Here is a 23,129-nt window from a genome sequence, read left to right as displayed (position 1 = left end):
AAAAATAATTTTACAACGAAAATGATTGTTACCAGCTTCATGAAATTAAAACTGAAAACCAAATTGTGTAACAGGTAGCATGACTAACATGTCAGCTTGTATATTTTAAAACCAAATGTTATTCCATAATCATTTATGCAACAACCCCAAACTTCAAACAATATTGAACACAATACAAATTTTTCATAAAACAAAACTTTTGGATCTCGAGTAGCCAGTACTAAAATTTAAACTACAATTAAGAGCCTAAGGGGATGCCTGCTCAAAGTGATTCTAACACAGCAGCGTTTAACAGAACCACTTGAGCCAGCTGTTTCAAAACACATATACACACTCCATCCGCAGATATGATTTAGTAAGCTGAGGCGGCTGCCAGGCCTATGGAATCTTTAAAATGCTCTCCAGCAATTTCTGATGAACAATACTGTTTAAGAACTATTTCCTATGAAATAGATTTGACATGCTTTCAGCTTATACGTATGTGTATTTTTAAGTATCTTAAGCATTGCCACTATTTTCAAAGACTAAAGTTATTGACAGGGTATCTGACTTTCTGCAATAGGTGTAGCACCTTGAAAAGGTTACGCCCTTTCCGGTTGAGTCACTTTTCAAAGTCTAGAGTCTCAATCTACAGAAAATGAGATGCTCTTTAAAAGATACTTTCTTAAATTAAAATTTGAGGTACAGAGTACAGGTAATCCAGTCCACTAAATGTTACAATAGGATTTGTACATATATTCAATATGCACTAACTCTAGCCTTTACAAAAATAAAGCAATTGACAAAACACCTATTAGAGTATACCTACCCTGAGAAATATTATATTCATATACAATACTAATAGATTTTATAACTAGAAAAAGTTGACATCAGAGCAAATCTTCAAATGTTTCCAGAGTATAGTCAACATTTTAAAATATAAAAATAGAAATATTTAAAATTACCTACAGTGAGGTTACATAACTTTGATTGGTAAAAGTTTCAAAGTTCACTAACATATTCCTAGTGAGCCCTAAAAAAATCTAAAACTTTAATTTTCAAGACTACTTATTTTCTTCATTGCATTCATTCTCTCTGAATTTACAAAATATGCATGGAAACCCATGTATTAAAAGTACACTATAAACTTCCTGTAAAAATTCAGTATTACTTAAAACATCTCTACCATCACTCAAATGATTTATTCTGACTTAAATGGGAAGTTTGCTCAAGTGAGCCACGTCCTCAATTCTCTTCACATTAATCTTAATTTAAAAATTCTAAAAATTACCTAAAGGAGTTTAAAGATCCAAAATCTAATCCAACTTCAAATTGTACATTTTAGCGGTTCATTTATATTATTCCAAGCAGAACTTCCTATTTTACATCACAAACTTAAGTCTCACATTTAGAAAAACTGTTCCTGTTTATGGTTATCGAGAGTTTTCCAATGCATTCCGCTATTGCTGAGAGTGTCAGATTGGGCCTGGAAAATCACACATTAATACTCTTCCTTCCTACTCTGCCTTTATTGTGATCAAACACACACAAATTCAAAACACAACTTTTTCAAGTAACTTCTGCCATGGTTACCCAAAGCTTATTTATCATTTTCAGGAATCTTAATGTAAATTCAGGTTTTCAATATTCTGCATTACGTTAAAAGGGCAAACAAACAAAAATTTGCAAATGGTACTGATAAAACTGGTATGAATCAATGTGGGCTAAGGGCTAACAGACTTTTTTCAAAATTGTATTTAATAAGCTCATTCTTACTTTAGGTAAAAAAAAAAAAAATTTAAATGATCAGTGTCTCCACATTTCTTCTTGAAATAAATATACCTCTTTACAATGGTCTAAAATCAAGAATCTAAAAACAAAAGGCCAAGTTGAAGAAAAATTAACCACAGATTCTTACCCCATACCACTACAATCTTTTTAATGCATAGGAATACAACAAACTCAAAAGAAAAAAAAAAATAGTGTTTTATTAACTACCACACTGTTATAATACACTTTAAACGTACAATAAGGTAGCCTTTAAATTTGAGGTGGTCTTAAGAATAACAAATGAACAGAATTCCAAATTTTTGAAATAGGTGAACTGCTGCAGTTATAGGTATACATTTAGGAAAATTGTATAGCTCTTACAAGACCAGCAATGTAACTTTATTTTGTACATTTTTAAATTGAAAATATAAACAATAATTAAAAAATAAAAAGAAAATACAGCATAATAAAAAACATACGTTTCTCAATTAAATGTACTGGATACATATAAATTTTAAGGGAAGAAGCAAAAAAGGAAAATGATTGATATTTAAGTGCAGACTGACTACCTAGACAAAAAAAAAAAAAAAAGACAAAAAAATATCATAAAACCTCTAGTTTTTCTATGACTAATATCCATACGGTTGGAGTAGTATCGTCACTATGGAAGTGATTTTGTTATGTTTGCATATGTTATACTTTACTGGTAATTTACATGATGGCTTTTAAGGCCCTGGGAGACATGGTTTTTGGAAACAAGATTGGATAAAAATCACTGCTAAGACGCAATACACCTTATTTTTTTTGGTCCTCCAATAGTCAAGAAAAGGGATAATTCACTATAACATTTTCTTACCACCCAAATGCCTCAACCTATACATTTTAAACTTTTTTAAACCTTGGTTATATTGCCCCAACTTCGTTATTGAAAGAATATTAACAAGACATTATTTTGGCAAATTAAATCTTAGACATGGCTTTTCAACAGGATTTAAAAGGTGACTATCCCTAGAGAGTTCCATGTTAAAATGTAGTTTTCAAAATCTTACAAGAGTAATGCTTAAAATATTGTACATAGTTAACCTAATTAAAATAATTAGCTTCAAAATGACAAATTGATAAGCTAAGTAAAGCCTACACTATGTAACATTTGCTTGGAAACTTGATTTGTCAGTTATGCATAATAAAAATTCCAGTCATCAAGAAAATTACAAAATTTTTTTTTATCATAACATGATTTCTTTCACCCACCAGCTTTTTTATCTTACAATAGATAAATACCAACATGTTCTTATTTTTACACTAAACCACACAGGATTGATGCATTTGGTTAGACTACCATTCGCATTGTTAAATTCAATTTTCTCTTTATATAACTTGGTAAAATTTCATTTCTTCTAGATTCCAAAAGTACCTACAAAACCCATGCAATTTTACCATTTTTAATATACTATGGAATATCATACAAAGTAAGGCATTTCAGTGTCATGTATAACCAAGTTACTGTCAATCCAAAAATTTTTGCACATCAATAAAAAGATATCTAAGAACTTAGGAACAATATTCTTCTCACTACTGTATAAAAATAACCACAATGAATAAGTATTTGTGTAATATTTACTCCATTGTCTCATTTCCAGAAACTGTGACAAGCTGTAAAGGTATTTCAGTGTTGGTAAGGATATCTTGATTGCTGGTGGCGGAAGTATTAACAGTTCCTATCCCTGAAACAGAACCTTGTTGAATATTTGCAAGGATAAGTGTTGTTCCTCCTGCAGTAATCAAAGTATCATCTCGTGCAGCTTCCACAGATGCCAGCACTGTACTGCTAGAGTGAATACCTTTTTTATTCTGGTGTGTTTTAATATGTTTGGCAAGGTGGTCACTTCTCATAAAGCGTTTTGAACATTCTGGACAAACAAATTTCTTCTCACCTGTTAAGAAAAAAAAAGTTACTTAGTTTTAAAAATTCAACTGTAATAACACAATCATCTCCCCCAAAACAGAAAGCAAGTCAATGCTGGTATCTGAGGATGGGAGTAGGGGTCTATTATAATTGTATTTGTTGTATGAGCTACCCCTCAAAATATTTATCCTTAAAATAAATCTTTCATCTTTACTTTTTGACGAATAGCAATCTTCAAACATGCACTATATAATAGACGGATATTCAAATAAGACTTTAATATCTCAACTAAGTTTGTCTGAAACACCTGTGTTAAGACGCCAGCTAAAAATCACCTATAACACGCTTTTTTAAAGTCTAAATAAAAGTATATTCTTTCATGCTGTAATTAAAATACTGCCATGTCATATTCATGATACTAAACCTTCCACTCTTAAGTATAAAATAAAGTAATAGGGTACTTCTAGATTAAAGAAATGACACGACAAGCTTGAGATCCAAAAAGAATGAGTAATCCCTAGAATAATGAATCTGGCTAGTTGACTTGATTTCAGTTGGAACAATCAAGAACAAAGACTAATATGTCAAGATGTTAAAGTTGTTAAAACCCTGATGCCTAAATTTATTTCCCAGCATGAATAAAATAAGTTTAAATATAAAAGACAGACTGAATTTCTATTATATTGAAGACCTACTCTGCAAGATTACTAAAAAGACGACAAAAGGCCAACCTAAAAGGAATTCAGAGAGAAATCAATCAAAATCAATCAATAAATCTAGTTAATATTTTAATTCTTTTCTTCAAAAACTTCTTACCCTATATCTTTTGTTCCAGCACCTCTACTCTACATAGGTCTTTATCAGACCTCATGCTTGAACTATACTTGCAGTCACATCCTAGTCTCACTCTCTCCAGACATTAAGGACCAAATATTACTGCATCAGAAAACTTCATTATTGTATTAAGTGATATGGAAATGCAAGGGTAACTTGCAGATGACGTAACAGTTTAGATGCTCCACTGCCTAATTTACAAGGATCTCTAAAATGTGCCTAAATCCTACTTAACAAAAATGTTATGTAAAATTTCATCCTCATTCACTGCTACAAAAAAATGGTCTCCCACCTCTTCTATTAACATACCACCATTTTTCTAGGAAACTATTTCCCACTTTTTCTTGTAACATTATACTCCATGGCAAACGGCTCAATGATCAAACAAGATTAGGAAATGCTACACACATTACATCACCCACTTATAGATGCAAGCTGTTCACCTATGCATTTAATTTAAAGGTCCTAAGAGGTACTGCCCTTGAAGGTATTTGCACCCTCTTTGGCCCACCATTTCCCACACTTATGTGATCATAGACCCTTTTTCTCCCTTTTACATTATTCCTTTTTACATCCTGCTGATAAAATCCTACTGAGGAAAATTCTGTTACAGGGCCATCTTAAGGTCTATTATCCCATACTTTACGATCCCAAGCAATAATTATCTCTGTTTCTGAGTCTTTTCAATAGCACAGACTACAATGCAAAATCTTTTATCTACTTTTTTTTGAGACAGGGTCTCACTTTGTCACCCAGGCTGGAGTACGGTGGCATGACCTTGGCTCAGTGCAACCTCCGCCCCCTGGGAGGTGGAGGCAATCCTCCCACCTCAGTCTCCCAAGTAGCTGAGGCTAAAGGCTCACATCATCATGTCCGGCTATTTTTTGTATTTTTAGTACAGAAAGGGTTTCACCATGTTGCCCAGGCTGGTCTCAAACTCCTGAGGCTCAAGCAATCCGCCTTCCTTGGCCTCCCGAAGTGCTGCAATTACAGGCATGAGCCAGCATGCCCGGCAGCCTCATCTACTTTCTTGTCTACTGCAGTTTCATATACATTAATCTCATATACCTACCCAATGAGAAACAGGAACTAAAACAATCAGAGCAACTGTGTACTACTACAGACCTCACAGGTAATTTTATTCAACATTGAAGGCCAAAGTAGGAGGCGTGTGACAATGTCAGAGATAGTTTATTCACTTAACCTAATAAGCAACTTGGATTAGAATCCAGATGACTTTAAAATCCATCTTGTTCTCCATTTCACCATACTTCTTTCAAGCTCTCTAGGGATTATAAATACGTATTTTTCAATTCTCCAGTGTTGAGCATAGACTGATGAACACTTTTAATCATTTACATGGTAGTAAGAGAAAACTATCTCTAAGTTACACTGTTAGGTTTCAGTGTGGATCAGTCATAGGTCTATTTCATTTTACAACCACACAACACTATATAAAAATAATATAACGAGAGAAAGTCTTCACATCAACAATGCCTTGGTTACTACCTTACCTCAGACATACTAAAAACAAAAGAAAAGGTGAAATACCCAAATATATCAGAAGAAACAGGATTATTCTTTGTTATAGTGCAAAGGAGAAAGAAAAAATAGGATAGATCAAGAGTAAAAGCTGACAATTTAAAATGTCAACAGAATAAAAATAACATAAATGTGGCTTAAAACATTCAATAATGTCAACAAAGCTAACCAAAGTCTACATAAAATAAACTTTATTTTAGAAGGTAAGCCATACTGACTTGTCCTTCGGAATTTGTGTTATTAAGATGGTGTTACTAAAGGGAAAAATTTGATGTAATTCATTGTATTTGAAAGATTTAGTTCAGTAAGGAATGCTTAAAAAAAAAAAAAAAAAAAAAGTCAAGGCAGTTATGTAGCCCTATAATTCATTTTTGTTGGTTAAAAGTTAAGTATTAGTAACCTGTATGTGTTCTTCTGTGCCTCTGTAATTCATCACTTCGAGTAAATCTTTTACCACAGTACATCCAGTTACAAACAAAAGGGCGTTCTCCAGAATGCCAACGCAGATGAGCTCTCAGATGTGAGGTCTTCCCATAGACTTTACCACATCCTGGTATATGACAAATGTGTTGCTTCTTTTTCCCAAGATTGGTACCTCTAAAAAACACACACAGAATAATATATACTTATATGAAAATATTCAAATGGACATTACCATTTATGTCCTATAGCCCCGTGTCTAATTTTAAATAGAAGACATTAGCATTATGAAGTCAATCAGAAACCATGTAAAATCAGTTTAAATGGAAATTTATATATTTCAAGCATATACATTTTATATATTAATCTTACTGCAGAATGTGATTGTTGTCCAAATGTAAATATGCCCAAGAATTATGTAATTAAAAGGACATTTCATATGTAAAGAATGTACAATAAAGCTATTTCTTCTTCTGTAAGAACCATTCACAAATCCTATGCATATGCCTGATCCAATTAATTATATAGGAAACTAAATGTGATCTGTAATCAAAAGTCATGGTGTCAGATAATCAAAAACATATTTAAACCAAAGAATGAATGCGTAACTGATCACAGGTACAATTAAAAGGTATAGGCAGCATTAGCAGACTTTAACATGATTTAAGCATATTTATTCATATTTGTGTGGCCACACCCTGAATATACACTGACTTGCAGAAAGCTTTTTTTTTAAATCTAGCTAAAGCTATGGACTGAACTCCCTTAGCATTAGATGAAATAAATACAAATCAAAATTATCTTTACATTTAAAATTCCCTTCATATTAACCACATAAAAGATATCCAAAATTAGACATAAGAAATATAATACAGTTTTCTCAACATCACATAATTTGACATTTATTACATTTCAGTATTTAAAACCAAGAGCAGGGTTTAGAAGATATATTAGATGGGTGAACAGAGGTATCTTAGCCTAAGCAAGAAGAAAACTTTTTTGATTCCAGAATTGATAATCTGAATAGTATTAAACATCACAGAAATGTTATTTTCTCAACCTTAAAAAAAAAAAAGGCTAGTTACTGATTAAAAATAAATTAGTTTTTTGAAAACATGACAATTCAGACAAAACAATTTGTATAAACTTTACAATGTTTCTGAGTTTTAAAAAAAAGTACATTTAGCCCCCTCCCCAACACCCCTCCTCCCCCAATCTCACAGTCTAGGCATATCCTGTAAAACTTTCTATAGCCTGTAAATCCTCCTGTATACAATAAACCTATTGTTTTTCAAATTTACTGGAAAAATGCATATTTCCCCACATTTATATTTTAATGTACTCACACTCAGTAGCATGTGAAATTGCCATAGGACAAACAGTGCTAAACGGTGCAGTGCTGGCTGTTAGATGCCATAGGTGTTCTGAACAGGGAGACATCAATGTGGGCTCCAGTAGTTAGAGAAGGCTTCGTGGAGGAGGTGGGTAGGATTTAGATAGAAAGGAGGGAAGGCATTCCAGGCAGAGGAATAGCATAAGTAAAGACAAGGAGGAGTCATGCTGTTGTCTCAAGGGCAAGGATGTCATAAACTAACACAATTCTAGTTTCTGCTCCAGTCCACCCCCAATTTCTACAACTCTCTTCAAAGAGCTGAGTTGAGTGAAACAGGTTTTTCTGGCTCCCTTGCAATGCCAAAATCTTATTAACCAAAGCCAATATTGATTCCATTTAATTTAGCTTTTAAAATTCATTTCATTATTTAAAAAGCCCTAAGAAAAACAGCAATGTTTGTGGCTACTGGTGTACAAACCAACTTTACATATCGTGTTCACCATAGCAATTTCACAGAGAACCCAATTCAGTTCACTCATGTACTCATGATTTCATGCTTCTCCTCTAAGCCTACCACTCAGGTGAATCAATGCACTTTTACAAACTCAAAAGTGCATTTCACAAACTTAGCAAAATTTAGCATGGGAACACTAACAAAACACAAGACCAACAAATTAACAGCAACAAATCTGGGTTCTCAAAGAAGCAAGAAGCTAGGAAAGTATTTTCAACTGAATTATTAGGAAATAAATATTGTTTGAAAATGGGATAGGCGTCTAAGAAAGAAAAAAACACAGGGGCAGGGTTGCACATATAATTTAAGGAAAAAGCTGAACATCCAGACCCAAAAATCTATTTAAAAAAAAATTTGATTCAAGATTAAGATACAGATATGGTAGATGTGGATTTATGGCATGTTATATGAAGGCTGGAAGGGAGAACTCAAGTGAATTTCTCAACAAACTTCAGGTAAGAAAAGATTTAGTATTCTGTTTTCTTCTTGATTAATATCCACACCACTAATGCCTATAATATATGGAAAACAATTTTACATTTTTATTCTTGAGTGTCTAAACTTGTTCCCAATAATTTAATAATGCTAATACAGAGTGGAAGCTAAATGGTGGGTAGAGGGGTTAAGAAAAGTTAAGTAAATACACTCTCTCTGCTCAGGGTAGGAAAAACAAGACAAACTGAAATGCTGACAAAGAAAACAGATTGTGCACAATAATTTTTAAAATATGGACTGATGTTTAATCCATACAAAAACTATATATCAATAATGCCTCCAGAATTTATTTTTCTTGTAATTATTTGTCTCTCACTAGGTTATCTCTCACTAAGTTAAACAGTCTCTGAAAGCTGGTTCTGCTCAATAAGTATTGGCTAAATAATTACAATTTTTAAAGATTTAATTATATTTTACACCTTACTTTAAAAGGCAAACAAAATTTACTTCTCTAAAGATGAATAAAATTTGTTCTCTAAAAATGCCACCTTGCCCATATTCTTTTTTTAAAAAAAAATGGTTGCAAAAAAAGACAAATATTCTAAAAAATATTAACTACTACCTATATCACCTTGCAGAATACTTCAGAATAGTTTGGATTTACTACATATATTATGCTTCTATTAATTAGATACAATTGTCATTTATTCAAGTGTGTCTATCACACATATACTACTTGAATTTTGTTCAAACAAGCTCTAAGAAACAATATAGTTTCTTTTCTTAGGAATCTCAATTTTTATTGTTTAGAATACGTAAGCTATTAAAAACCGAAGTCACAAAAGCTCTAGAAAAAATATAAATGAACATTTTTATAATCCTCAGGATAAGGAAAACTTTCAATGGCAGGGTAACAAGGCATCTAAAAGGAACGGCTGATCAACTTGTAATTTTTGTGCTTAAAAATGTTTGCAAGCTGTAGGTAATGGAACTGTTTACTTGTGTAGTAACAGTGCATTCTGTAAACCACTGACAAAGCCAATGTAAAACTGGGAAAAAAATATCTGCACATGACAGTTACATAAATTAACAGATTCACCAAAAAAAAAAAAAAAAAAAAAAAATTTTCACAAATTTTAAAATGGCAAAATAACATCCCCAAAAATGTTCAATCTCACCAAGTAATTTTAAAATATACTAAATAAGACAACATTAAGGTATTTTTCATCTGCCAGACTTTCAAAGGTTAAAAAAAATTGTAAAATCCATTGTTGGCAAGGGTATGGGAAACCAGATATTCTCACACACTGCTGGTTAGCGTATAAACTAGCCTTACTAGCAGACAATTCCCTTTAACCCAGCAATTCCACTCCTGCCAACTTAAACAAATAATCAGACAAATGTGCGAAGACAGACGTGTAAGATTATGACAAATAATAAATTTCCAACAAAAGATGTTAAATTATTCTACATCCATACAATAGAATACTATACAGCCATAAAAATAATGCAGACTATGTAGACTTGAAAATATGGTCACGAAAATTCTCAAAACAAGAACAGACATAAAACAGTGAGAATAAAATGATTCTACTTTAAAATACACGTAACATCTTGAAGGACATATACAAAAATGTTACTAGCTTATCTTGGAGTGGGGTAGGGTTTTGGTGTTTTTAAATGTCCTATATTTCTAAATTTTTGAGCATGTGTTAGTTGAATAAACATAAATTAATTAAAACATTTTTATTTTAAAATAAAGAATAAATGAAACAAAGGGCCAGGCTTCTGTTAGATTTGACTTTTGGGAATAATTTATCTTAAAAACTCCTCTAAAATGAGTTTCAAAAAAGTTATTGCCTAGCCAGAATTCACACATTTTAACTGACCAAAACATGTCAAAAAACAAAATTTTAAACTAATTATAATAAACATGAATACCTAAGGATCCCATGTAGAAGGAGGGTCACTTGGGAGGCAGTATAGTTTAATGGTTAATGCTCTGGAGTAAGAAACTAGGTCCGAATCCCTGTTGTATGTGCTCGAGAGTCATTTAACCTCTCTATTTCTCACCTGTAACACCGTCAGGAATACAGTAAGCGCTCAATGTTACCAGCTGTTAGTGATTATTATTACTGCAAAGGGCTGGTCAATGTGCAACTCAAAGGCAGATGGAAAAGCTCTATTAGATCAAGTTTAACTGTGTTAAAAGAACATTCTATGTACTTAAAACAGTGCATTTCTAAGAGAGGTATGCTAACTTTCAACATGACAAGGGATTTGGTTAGCTACGGCTTTAGAGTTCTACCTGTTTTTGCTCTATATAGTTCAAAGCTGCACAAAAAAAGGACCATGACTATTAAATCTTCCTAGTGGAAATTTAGTATTATTAACAAGAAATATCTCTCTGTCCTATTTGGGGCTTTCACCTCAATCCCACCTTGTGTGATACAGTAACACTGCTATCCAAGTTCTCTTTTTGTTAATACTTGCCTGATAAATCTTTTTCCATCCCTCCCCTTCAATATTCCTGTCAATTATTTGAGGTGTTCCTTATAATCAACATCAGTCTGGATCTTGTTTTTTTAAAAATATGATCTGAGTCTCAATCTCTTAATTATTAAGCTTAGTATATCGACATTTAATAACTCATCATTTTGAGTTTACTCCCATCATGTTATTCCAGTCTTAATGTTTATCAAAAAGACTGAATTGAAATACAATCCCATTTTTTTAAAAATTCAATCTATTAAGGCTTTTCACTTCTATTGAAAATGGAAATACTTAGGCTTATCAGCCATTTCTGAATGTCTTAATTTTTACATAACTGCTATTCTCAACCTAATAACTTTTTATCTATATTTAGGCAAATTCCATTGCTGGTTTGCAAATAGGCTAATTTCTGATATGGGCCTGTTAAATGGCATCTGCTATACTGTTTTTGAAACAGCAAACTAATAATTTTAGTTTAAAAAGCATTTAGAACTGAAAATCCAATTGCATGTATTTTGCTCTCTGACTTCTGCCACACGCGCACACACACACCCAAAATGATCATGTAATGAATAATTTCTCATAATTAAATGACACAACATGCAGTACTTCAAAAATTAGGATGATATTAACACTCTTAAAAATATATCATGTTTCGTGTATGCATACCTCCCACCACCTTCTTTACAGTTGGGACAAGTGCAAGCTACCCTCCGAAGTCTTTTTCCTTCTTGATGTTGTTGGTCCCCTTCTTCATCTACCACTTGTACTCTTAAATGTGTTAGGTCATTGGTATTCAAGGTAGAATCACCACTGAGCTGCCACTCTTCAGGATCAGGTTCTTCTTCCTTGATCCTAATATCTAAAGGGGGAGGGGGGAAGAAACGAAACAAATGAGAAGCAACCCAATGGCCCAAAAAGACAGCATGAAATCTGAGCCACTTGAAAGTAAAGAGAATATTATGTAGAAGTTAAAAATAATCCGTGGAGTATAATCACTGCTCCTCTTTGTGGCCTATTCTGTTCAAAATAATCTATTTTCTAAGTATCAGAGATTAAACCAAAAGAGGAATATAGCCCAAAAAAGCTTACTTTTTAAAATATTCAATAACAAAAGCAGGTAATATTTATTGAGCAAGTTGAGTCATAAACTAAAAGCAATCTGAAACTTCAATTATAATTGTTTGATTAGTCAAAAAATCCAAGAATCAATTCAGACTGGAATAAATTCTAATGCCTTTAATCTCTTTCACAACTTGCATCCTTGCCTATCTGCAGGTACTATATGAATGCAAATGACGGTACAATTCACTTGAAACTGTTACAAACTTAAGCTTTAAAGTCAATCATTACTAAAATATCAGTAACAGCCAAAACATTATTAGGGAAGGCAGTATAGAAATATGAGACAGCTTCTGTTTTCAAAGAGGTTTATCATAAACCAGATTGGGAAATACAATGAGCATGCAATAGTGAAAAACCATAGACATGGTAGAAAGTCCTATCACTTTTCTGGTGAGCCAAACATCTTCATTTATCATCTATAATACATCATTTGCTAAGTGAAAACTAAGAGATCCATTGAGGCTTTTTTCATTTCAGTAAATTATTTTTTTAAAGGAACAATTAAACACTGAACATAACCATCTTTGTTGAAGCGTAATTATCTTAGGAAAAACATAAATTCCTGCAAATTTTCATTTTGACATATGTAAACTAAAACTCTTATTTTAGAACTATAATACTAATATTCAGGGTAAAAATAGCCTTAAAAATCAAAAGTGCCTAGTAACTCCTGAATTTATACTAATGAAAACTAGAATGTATAATCAATTGTCAAGAAAATTACCTCAAATAATTTAGAACAAAAGTTTTTCAGAACAACCACATCAAAAATCAAGGAGAAAATAAATGGGAAGAAAGGAGACTGTGGCCTGGGCAACAGGGTAGGCAGTGGTGCCTTTCACTGAGATATGAAGTACTGGAGAAGGTTGAGGTGGAGGCAGGCAGTTAGTTCAAAGTTGAAGGTCTCTGAATTAGAAGTGTTCGTGAGACATACAAGTAAAAAAGTTGGCCCTAAAAGTCTGTATGTAGCTCAGAAAGAGAAGTATGTGCCAAAGATAAAGAACTGGGATTTATCAATAGATATACAGTGAGATAACTATTCAAAGAACTAGTTTAGAGTCAGGTACAATGGCATGCCTGTAACTCTAGCTACTTAGGAGGCTGAGGGGGTAGGATCACATGAGCCCAGGAGTTCGAGGCTACACTGAGGTATGATCACATCATTGCACTCTAGCCTGGGCAAGAGGGAAACTTGATTTTTTTTGTTTGTGGGGGTGGAGGGATAAATGAAAAAGAAAAGAACTAGATTAGATCACTCAGGGACTATGAGTAGCAGAAGATGAGAAGGTGGCCTATGAGGAACACAAACATTTAAGGAACAAGACAGAAGCCAGGAAAATGTGCTACCACAAAAGATAAAGGACTGTGTTTCAAGAAAGAAAAAAGTGGACAACATCAAATGCCACATGTAAGAAACCGACTAAAATAGTGAGCAAGGGCTAGGCATGATGGCTCATGCCTGTAATACCAACACTACTTTGGGAAGCCAAGACAATAGGATCACTTGAGACCAGGGATTCAAGACTAGTCTGGGCAACAGTGAGATCCCATTTCTTCCAAAACACAAACAAACAAACAAAAAAGTGAGCAAGAAGTGAGAAACATTAATGATAACAAGTATATCATCTTTTTCAAGTCTGAGTTTTGCTCTTGTTGCCCAGGCTGGAGTGCAATGTCACAATCTCGGCTCACCGCAACCTCCACCTCCCGGGTTCAACCTATTCTCCTGCCTCAGTCTCCCGAGTAGCTGGGATTACAGGCATGTGCCACTACACCTAGCTAATTTTTTTGTATTTTTTAGTAGAGACTGGGTTTCTCCACATTGGTCAGGCTGGTCTCGAACTCCTGACCTCAGGTGATCCACCCACCTCAGCCTCCCAAAGTGCTGGGATTACAGAGATGAGCACTATGCCCAGCCTAGACACCTTTTTCAAGAAGTCTGGTTAAGAAAGACAGAAACATGGCAATAAAAGTCAAAAAGAACACAAGGAAACGAGTGGTGGTATTTTGGTTTGAAAGATAGGAAAGGAGAACACTGTTTAAAACCTTAAGGGAAACCACTACAGAGGAAGAAGTTGAAAACACAAGAGTGAAATCCCTCAAGTGAGAAGGTTGTCAGGAGTAGATGACAATCCAAAGCACTTACAGGTTTAGCTGATGGGGCACAGGTACCTTCTCCTCTATTAACATTGAGGGAAGAAAGGATAAAGGCACATCCATTCATCCAATAAACATTCACAATTATCTACTATGTGCTACAAATTGTGCTCTGCCCAGATGCAGAGTGAATATGATTTGAAAGCTGAAAACTAAGGAACTATAAGAGATCCAACCCTGTTGTGTCTATATATATTCTCAGTGAAGAGGTGAAGAGTCAGGTATGTGTAAAATCCTTACCGATACACAATAATTGAGTCTTAACCTCTGTTCCTTTAGTCACCTCCAACACTATGTCAAAACATTGTACAAATATTGCACAAAACTAACTTTTACAAGCTGAATACAAGATAGTATATAGATTATCACATATACAGTTGAATACATTTTAAGTCCAAAACATGAAGAATTTTATCAGATGTTTTAAAAGCTGCTTATTTAATTTTCAACCTTTTGAGTATTTATTTGTGACGTTATTTGTAACAAGACAGTAAGGAAAAAAAGCAAGACTGGATGAAGAGGTCTTAAATTTATAAGAGGGGCTTAAAGACAACACAGAACAAAAAAAGTAACTGATGAGAGAGGAAAAACATGAACTGCAATTAGACTAAGGGAGTGAAGATATAATAGGACATTCTTGCTCTTCCCTGTTGCTAATTATCTTACTGGAACCTACAAAACACGTTTAAAAAAATGTGTCATGGACATAGCCACTTATACAACTTAGTTTTCTTTCTTACTGCATCTAAATAGACCAGAGGTACATAGAATTTAACATGCCTAAACTGAATTCATCTTGGCCATCCACCAAACCTTCTCCTTGTATCCCCTTAGGAATAATGAACCTAACTACTCTATCAACTTCAGGTGAGTCCTGTCAGTCCGTTCCCAAGCCTCTCATCTCTCTTTCTCCAACCATTTTTTACACAGCTTCCCCAATTTTCTTCCTAAATAAAAATTCAGCCAAGCACAGTGGCTCACATCTGTAATTCCAACTACCTAGGAGGCTGAGGTGGGAGGATCACTTGAGGCTAGGAGTTTGAGACAAGCCTGGGTGACGTGGCAAGACCCCATCTTCAAAAATAAAATGTCGACAATTAGGCAAACATGGTGGCACACACCTGTAATCCCAGGTACTCAGGAGGCTGAGGCAGAATACAGCTTGAACCCAGGTGTCTGAGGCTACAGTGAGCTATGACAGCACCACTGCACCGTAGCCTGGGCAACAGAGCAAGACTATCTCTTTAAAAACAAAAGCTGAGGCCAGGCGCCGTGACTCAAGCCTGTAATCCCAGCACTTTGGGAGGCTAAGGTGGGCAGATCACAAGGTCAGGAGTTCAAGCCAGCCTGGCCAATATGGTGAAACCAACTCTACCAAAAATACAAAAAAAAAACAACCACAACAAAAAAAAAAAAAAAAAAAAAACAAAAAAAAAAAAAAAAAAAAAAAAACCCCAAAAAAAAAAACCAATTAGACAGGCGTTGTGGTGGGTGCCTGTAGTCCCAGCTACTCGGGAGGCTGAGGCAGGAGAATCACTTGAACCCCGGAGGCGGAGGCTGCAGTGATCGTACCACTGCACTCCAGCCTGGGCAACAGAGCGAGATGCCATCTCAAAAAAAAAAAAAAAAAAAAAAAAATTAACCGCATCACTTTCCTAACACTTGCACCAATTCTTTATTTTCTACAGGATAAAGTCCAAATTCATTAACTTGGTATTCAAGAATGCTCTTAATCTGATCCCATCTTGCTCCTCCAACTTTAATGTTAAAACACTGAAATTCTAATCATTATCAAAATACACATCCTCTCCCAATTTCACACCCTTGGCAAGCACTACTTCTCTTGCCTAGACTATTTTCTAGTTCTTTTGTTCTTAATCTAACCTCTTATCTATCCTTCAAGACTAGTTGGAGAGTAATAGCCTGCACACATGCCTATAATATAATTAATTATATTAATTGGTTCATATGTCCCTTTAGATAAATGCTTCACTCAAAGTTCTCAGAAAATACAATCTCCCTAAATGAACAAATCTTCCAATAATCTACCTGGAAAAACTTTGTCCTCTACTTTTCTATGCCCCTTTTACATGCAAATAATACATAGAGATGTTACAAGACTAAGTTCATACAGATGAAACTACAAGATGTTCACTAAAGACAATAAATTAATTGCCCAAAAAGTGTTATACCCAATTTCTAATCACTGCACTCATTCATACACATCTGGGTATATTTTCCAATTCTAACCATAAGATCAATTAATGTAGTAAGTCCTAAGAAATTCTCCTTTGCATGCCAACTTAATACAGATAACCTTAAAAATAAGTACTCAGTACCAGGCACTTAAGTTAATAACTTCCTTGGTATCTCAGTATAGATGACAGGAAAACTTTTTTTTTTTTTTTTTTAACTGTGCAGCATTAGTGTCCTACATGGTAGTTAGCTATTCTTAGAAATGCACTATTTATAAGGCTCAGGAGAAAGGAAGTAATAATCTATCAAAATGACCCATAAAGACACAAAAAGATACTCAACATTTTTAAATAACAGGGAAATAAAAATGTAATTCACAATGAGATATCATTACACACCCACAGAATGACTAGAAATTTTAAAACAGACCGTGCAGACTGTCAGCAAAGAAGTGGAACAACTGAAACTCCTACAGTGATGGTAGGTGTGTAAATCAGTACAACCACTTAGGAAAATCTTTCATCCACATCTTCTAAAACTGAACCTATGTATATACCCTATGGCTCAATTTCCCTAGGTATACACCCTCCAAAAATGCAAACACATAACACCGAAATACATGTACAAAATCTATAGCATCATTGTTTGTAATCACCCTAAATTAGAAACAACTCATATATCCACTAGTATGGAGAAGTAAATATTTGTTCACACAATAGAAACATGTTAAAAAAAATGAATCTTAACCACCTAGATGCAACAGAAAATAATCTCCCAATTTTGAAGAAAATAAGCCCCCCACACTCCCTATGCATTCCCTTTATATACAGGGAATGGGATTATGTATGATATTTATATAAAGAAATTTCCATTTATGTAAGATCCATAACAATTGACAATGATTCTAACCATATGACATGTGGGAAAAGGCAAAACTATGGTGACAACAAAAAAGATCAGTGGTTGCCAGGAATTAAAGGGGAGGGAGGGATGAATAGGTACAGCACAGAATACTTTTAACATGAATATATTAAATGTTGTATTAATGAACATTAAATACTTTTAACACAAAGTATTTCAGGGTAGTGAAAATACTCTGAGTGATATGTTATAGTTGAATGCTGGTATACATTTGTTTAAACTCACAGAATGCAGAACACCCAGAGAGAACCCTAATGTAGAGTATGAACTCTGGGTGATAACACATCAAGTAAATCAACTGTAACAAATGAACCACTTTGAATGATGGGGGATGTTGACAATGGGGAAGGCTATGCATGTGCAGGGGCAGGTGGGTAAGGTGTATCTCTATAACTTCCTTTCAATTTTACTAAGCATCTGAACTTCTCTCCTAAAAATTACTTGCTTATTTTTTGAACAGAGTCTTGCTCTGTCGCCTAGGCTGGAGTACAGCAGTGCATTCTCAGCTCATTCCAACTTCTGCCTCCTGGATTCAAATGATTCTCCTGCCTCAGCCTCCCAAGTAGCTGGGATTGCGGGTGCCCACCAACATGCCCAGCTAATTTTTGTATTTTTAGTAAAGACAGGGCTTCACATGTTGGCCAGGCTGGTCTCAAAGTCCCGACCTCAAGTGATCCACCCACCTCAGCCTCCCAAAGTGCTAAGATTACAGGTGTGAGCCACCGTGCCCAGCCTAAAAAAAATTATTTAAATTTGAAGGGAGTGGGTGCTCAATGGTGACAGAAAAGTGGTGATGACCTACTTTTGAGGGAAATGTATGACTGAGTACAGGAAGATTTCTGGGTTGCTGGTAATACCTTATTTCTTGATCTGGGTGGTAGTTTTTCTATGTGTTCATTTTGTAAAAATTCACCAAGTTATATACATATGATCTGTACATTTGCTGAATGTACATTATACTTCAACATAAAGATTATTCTAAATTAGACAAATTTTTTTACCTTACCTGTAGTTCCCACATAGCTAACTAAACCTTCCCCCATTTTTATACAAATTTAAAAAAACTTAAAATGAGTGTGTCCCACAAATTTAATTCATAATTTGAAGTTTAGAATATAATTTTATTCACTCAACAACTATGTGTATGGCTACAATGTGCCAGCCACTGTTCTAGGTTCTAAGGATAAGGCAGTTAGCAAGTTAAAAGTTCATGCTGACTGGACATGGTGGCTCGTGCCTGTAATACAAGCACTTTGGAAGACTGAGGCAGGAGGAACACTTGAGCATAGGAGTTCAAGACCAGCCTGAGCAACAGAGAGAGGTCCTGTCTTTATCTGGAAAAAAAGAAGAAAAAAAAAACAAAAGCCAGGCAGGCATGGTGGCACATGCCTCTGCCTCTGTGGTCCCAGCTACTCAGGCGACTGACATAGGAGAATCACTTGAGCCCAGGAGGTCCAGGTTGCAGTGAGCCATGACCACATCACTGCCCTCTAGCCTCGGCAACAAAGCAAAACCCTGACATAGTTTAGATATTTATCCCCTCTCAAATCTTATGTTGAAATGTAATCACCAATGGTGGAGGTGGAGCCTGGTGGGAGGTGACTGGATCATAGAGGCAGATTTCTCATAAATGGTTTAGCACCATTGTCTTGGTGCTGTCCCTGCAGTAGTAAGAGATCAGGTTAAGTGTGTGGCACCTCCCCTCCTACTCTCTTCTCTTTCTCTGTCTCTCACCTGCCCCTACTTTTGCCATGTGATATGCCCATTCCCTTTGCCTCCTGCCATGAGTAAAAGCTTCTTGAGGCCTTCCCAGAAGCAGATGCCAACAGTATGCTTCCTGTACAGCCTGCAAAACTGTGAGTCAATTAAATCTCTTATAAATTACCCAGTCCCAGGTATTTCTTTATAGCAATGTAAGAATGGTCTACCACAGTCTTTAAAAAGATAATGGTAGCCTGATGCTAGGGTATTGATGAGGAGGTGGTAGAATAGGTCAGTCAGAAAATATTTTTAAAGTAGAATCAAAGACATCTGGTAACAGATTGATAACAGGTTATCACGTGAGGTGCAAGAACAGAAAGAAGTTTAAAAAAAACCCTCCCAAAGACTTTTTTTTTAAATACTGAGCAACTAGAAAGATGGAGTTGCCACTAACTGAGATAGGATAAACTAAAGGTAAACAATTGCAGGGGAGGGGTGCCAGTCAGGGGCCTATTTTGAAATAGGAAAGTTTTGAATGCCTATTGAATATCCAAATAAAGGCACTGATCAGGTAGTCAATGGGTTTGTAGTTCAAACAACCTTAAAAGTAACCAGAAATCTGGCCTGCCAATATCAGCATATACGTATTATTAGGTATTGGGAGTCATCCGGAATACCGTGTAGACAGGAGGAAACCCGGCGGCATTCCAAAATTAACAAGTAGAGGCTAAAAAGAACCAGCAAAGTGGACTGAGAGCGGCCAGTGAGATATGAGGAAACTAGTATCCAGAGGCCAAAAAGAAATCATTTGGGGAAGAACTTAACTGTGTCAAAGGTCAAGTAAAATGAGGACTAAGAATGATCCTTGGAGATAACATTGTGGTAATCCCTGGTGATCTTGACCAGAACTGTGAGCACAAAACCCTGCCTAGTGTAGACTCCAGAGTGTGGAAGGAGATGAATTGTAAACAAGTATAGGTAACTCTTTCCAAGAGTTGTGCTGTAAAAGCAAGCATTATAAATTGGCAGTACAGTTCCTAGGTTAGCCCAAAAAGGTAGATTTGACACGTAAGAGTACCTGAAGTATTTGTAAACGAGCCTTTATATTCTGTAGCAATACCTATATAGTGCAAGCTAGCAGTATATAAAGAAATGAATGTGCTTATTTAAATGTGATTAATATTTGAGGAAAAGTATGCAAAAACTTTAATGAAAACAAATTCAAGGAAATGTGCATGACACATTTAAGAACTTTATAAACTAACAGCACTGGTTTTTTATGTCTATTCTCTACCTCAAAATGTTTACTTTTCATTTGGCAAGGTACTGCACTAACAGTATCTCTGTCCTGTGATTATCGTTTTCAGGCCTACCAATAAAACAGGCTTGCAAAAGGGATATGTACAAAAGAAAAAAAGGCCAGGTGCGGTGGCTCACGCCTGCAATCTCAGCACTTTGGGAGGCCAAGGGGGGTGGATCACGAGTTCAAGAGATGGAGACCATCCTGGCCAACATGGTGAAACCCTGTCTCTACTAAAAATACAAAAAAAAAAAAAATAACAAAAAAAGCTGGGCTTGGTGGTACGCGCCTGTAGTCGCAGCTACTTGGGAGGCTGAAGCAGGATAATTGCTTGAACCCAGGAGGCGGAGGTGGCAGTGAGCCGAGGTTGCACCACTGCACTCCAGCCTGGTGCCTGGTGACAGAGTGAGACTGTCTCCAAAAGAAAAGAAAAAAAGATTCCTGCACACCTGGGTAAGAATTGAAGAAAACAGAAAATTTAAATAATGGAATACACATATACACACACAGATACACACACACAATATGGTTACAAAGATAAGGCTAATTTTCAATATTAGTTAAGTATCAGTAACTCAGGGCATCCCTAGATTTCTATTAAAAATATTACCAGAAAAAAATCCTAAATACCTCTTCCTAAAATTAACTACTAATTATATATCAATAGAACTAATAGAACATTTAAGATAAATTCTTAACCAGTTTATCGAGTCTGGAACATGCATATTAAATTTAAATAGCTAACATTAAATAAATATGAATTACAGTGTGGTTGATAAAATGAGACATTATCTTTTATCAATGGTGTGTCATTAAGATTTTGTTATTCTTATCAAAGTCTTTCATATTCTCTGCCTTCAACTTTATTTTAAGCACTGATGAAATTACTTCATTTGATTCTACAAGTTTACTTTATTTACATTTTCCCTTTAATCAGCTTCACCTGCCATAAAAATCATCTAACAGAACCACAGGATAATCCTACAATATCTCATGTATTTTACACTTTCATTATTACTCAGATTCCTATAGATATTTCAGAACTACCAAGTTTTTTTTTTTTTTTTTCAACTTTTCTTCTAAGGGGATAGTTCTAAATTATAGATAACAGTTCCTAAAAATATAACTTCACTAGTGTTAAAAGAAGTTAACGCTTTAGGGGTAAGTTTTTAAAACTAAATGTTATCCCCTTATCAAATATAATAATTTATATATAGATATGTACATAGACATATCTATGTATTGTCATCTCTGCTTTAACATTAAGCAATCTCTTCCCCTAAATGCCATCTCCTTAGATTTGGATCATTACTCTTCTGTAACTGTTCCTTTCCTCCCATTTGAAATTAATCTTTTATTAATCTTTCATTTTTATAGCAATTTTCCAAATTATCTTATATACACACACATATACACATAACCGGAAATGACTGATTTTCTAATATGCCTTACAGAAGATCTCATTTTATAGTCTTACCACAAATGTGAGAAAAAGACTATGTGACCTGTAATTAACACACTGACTAGTGATATATTCACTTTACCTTATTAAATTTGAAGAACTAGTTAAGCGCCATTAAGGGGACAATGTCCTGCTCTCTCCAGTGATGAGTATGATAACTAAACCCATAAGGATTTACTACTTGTTGAGTACTATTATAAGTGCTTACATATATCAACTCATGTCATGTTCCCAACTACCCTGAGCTTAGTATTACTTTTCCCCCTACTTTCGAGATGAAAAAATTAAGAGGTTATGTAATCTGCCTGAAGTCACACAGTTGAAAATGGATGGAGCCAGGATGCAAGATGGAAAACAGTCCAAAACCATATTGCAGGTATTGCTAAAGATCAATTCCCTACCAGGGCCAGTTAATAGAAACAGCAGCTTTAAGTCAGCTTCCCGTCTATAAATATACATGATTTTAATTCATTACAGTTTAATTTAATCAAAGTGAGTTTAAATATCTAGGAAGGATAAAGAAACTTTACTATATACATACACTATTTTTTTACTTTTTATTTTTATTTCTTGAGACAGAATCTCGCTGTCGCCCAGGCTAGAGCGCAGTGGCGTGATCTCAGCTCACTGCAACCTCCGCCTCCTGCATTCAAACTATTCTCCGGCCTCAGCCTTCCAAGTAGCTGGGATTACAGGTGTGTGCCACCACACCTGGCTAATTTCTGTATGTTTAGTAGAGAGAGAGTTTCACCATGTTCGTCAGGCTGGTCTCGAACTCCTGACCTCAGGTGATCTGCTCACCTCAGCCTCCCAAAGTGCTGGTAGTCTACCTACTTTCCCGCCTTCCAAACACCTAAATACTATATCACTAGAATAAGCAAACACCTTCTAACCTACTTAACTGCTTTTTAAGCCCTTAGCCTCCTTTACTAAGATCAACGAAGGAAACATACAAAATAGCAATAACATATGTTATTTTTTAACCTCATCTCTTGGTGTTTAATAGATGTACGTATTACAATCTTATTCTCTGTTTTCATG

At 34.9% G+C, this 23,129-nt stretch overlaps 1 protein-coding gene across 4 annotated transcripts in view; it reads right to left on the bottom strand.

Moving 5' to 3' along the window:
* Positions 1 to 1,941: 1,941 nt before the first annotated feature.
* Positions 1,942 to 23,129, bottom strand: part of SP3 (Sp3 transcription factor) — a 63,241-nt gene continuing 42,053 nt past the window's right edge. For 3 of the 4 annotated variants that reach the window (XM_032292922.1, XM_032292923.1, XM_032292924.1), the window contains 3 exons: positions 11,896 to 12,088; positions 6,432 to 6,628; positions 1,942 to 3,683 (listed from right to left, as the gene is read on the bottom strand). In XM_032292922.1, the coding sequence (XP_032148813.1) occupies positions 3,367 to 3,683; positions 6,432 to 6,628; positions 11,896 to 12,088 (707 nt within the window). In that variant the 3' untranslated portion in view covers positions 1,942 to 3,366. Of the gene's footprint in view, positions 3,684 to 6,431; positions 6,629 to 7,797; positions 7,920 to 11,895; positions 12,089 to 23,129 lie in introns of those variants that run through there. The other variant, XR_004273311.1, reaches the window with a different exon arrangement.

This window comes from Sapajus apella, unplaced genomic scaffold, assembly GCF_009761245.1.
Source record: "Sapajus apella isolate SASKATOON/1434 unplaced genomic scaffold, GSC_monkey_1.0 scaffold28, whole genome shotgun sequence".
Lineage (NCBI taxonomy): Eukaryota > Metazoa > Chordata > Mammalia > Primates > Cebidae > Sapajus > Sapajus apella.
The sequence above is the reverse complement of the archived record's forward strand: the minus strand, read 5'-3'. Positions and strand labels throughout refer to the sequence as shown.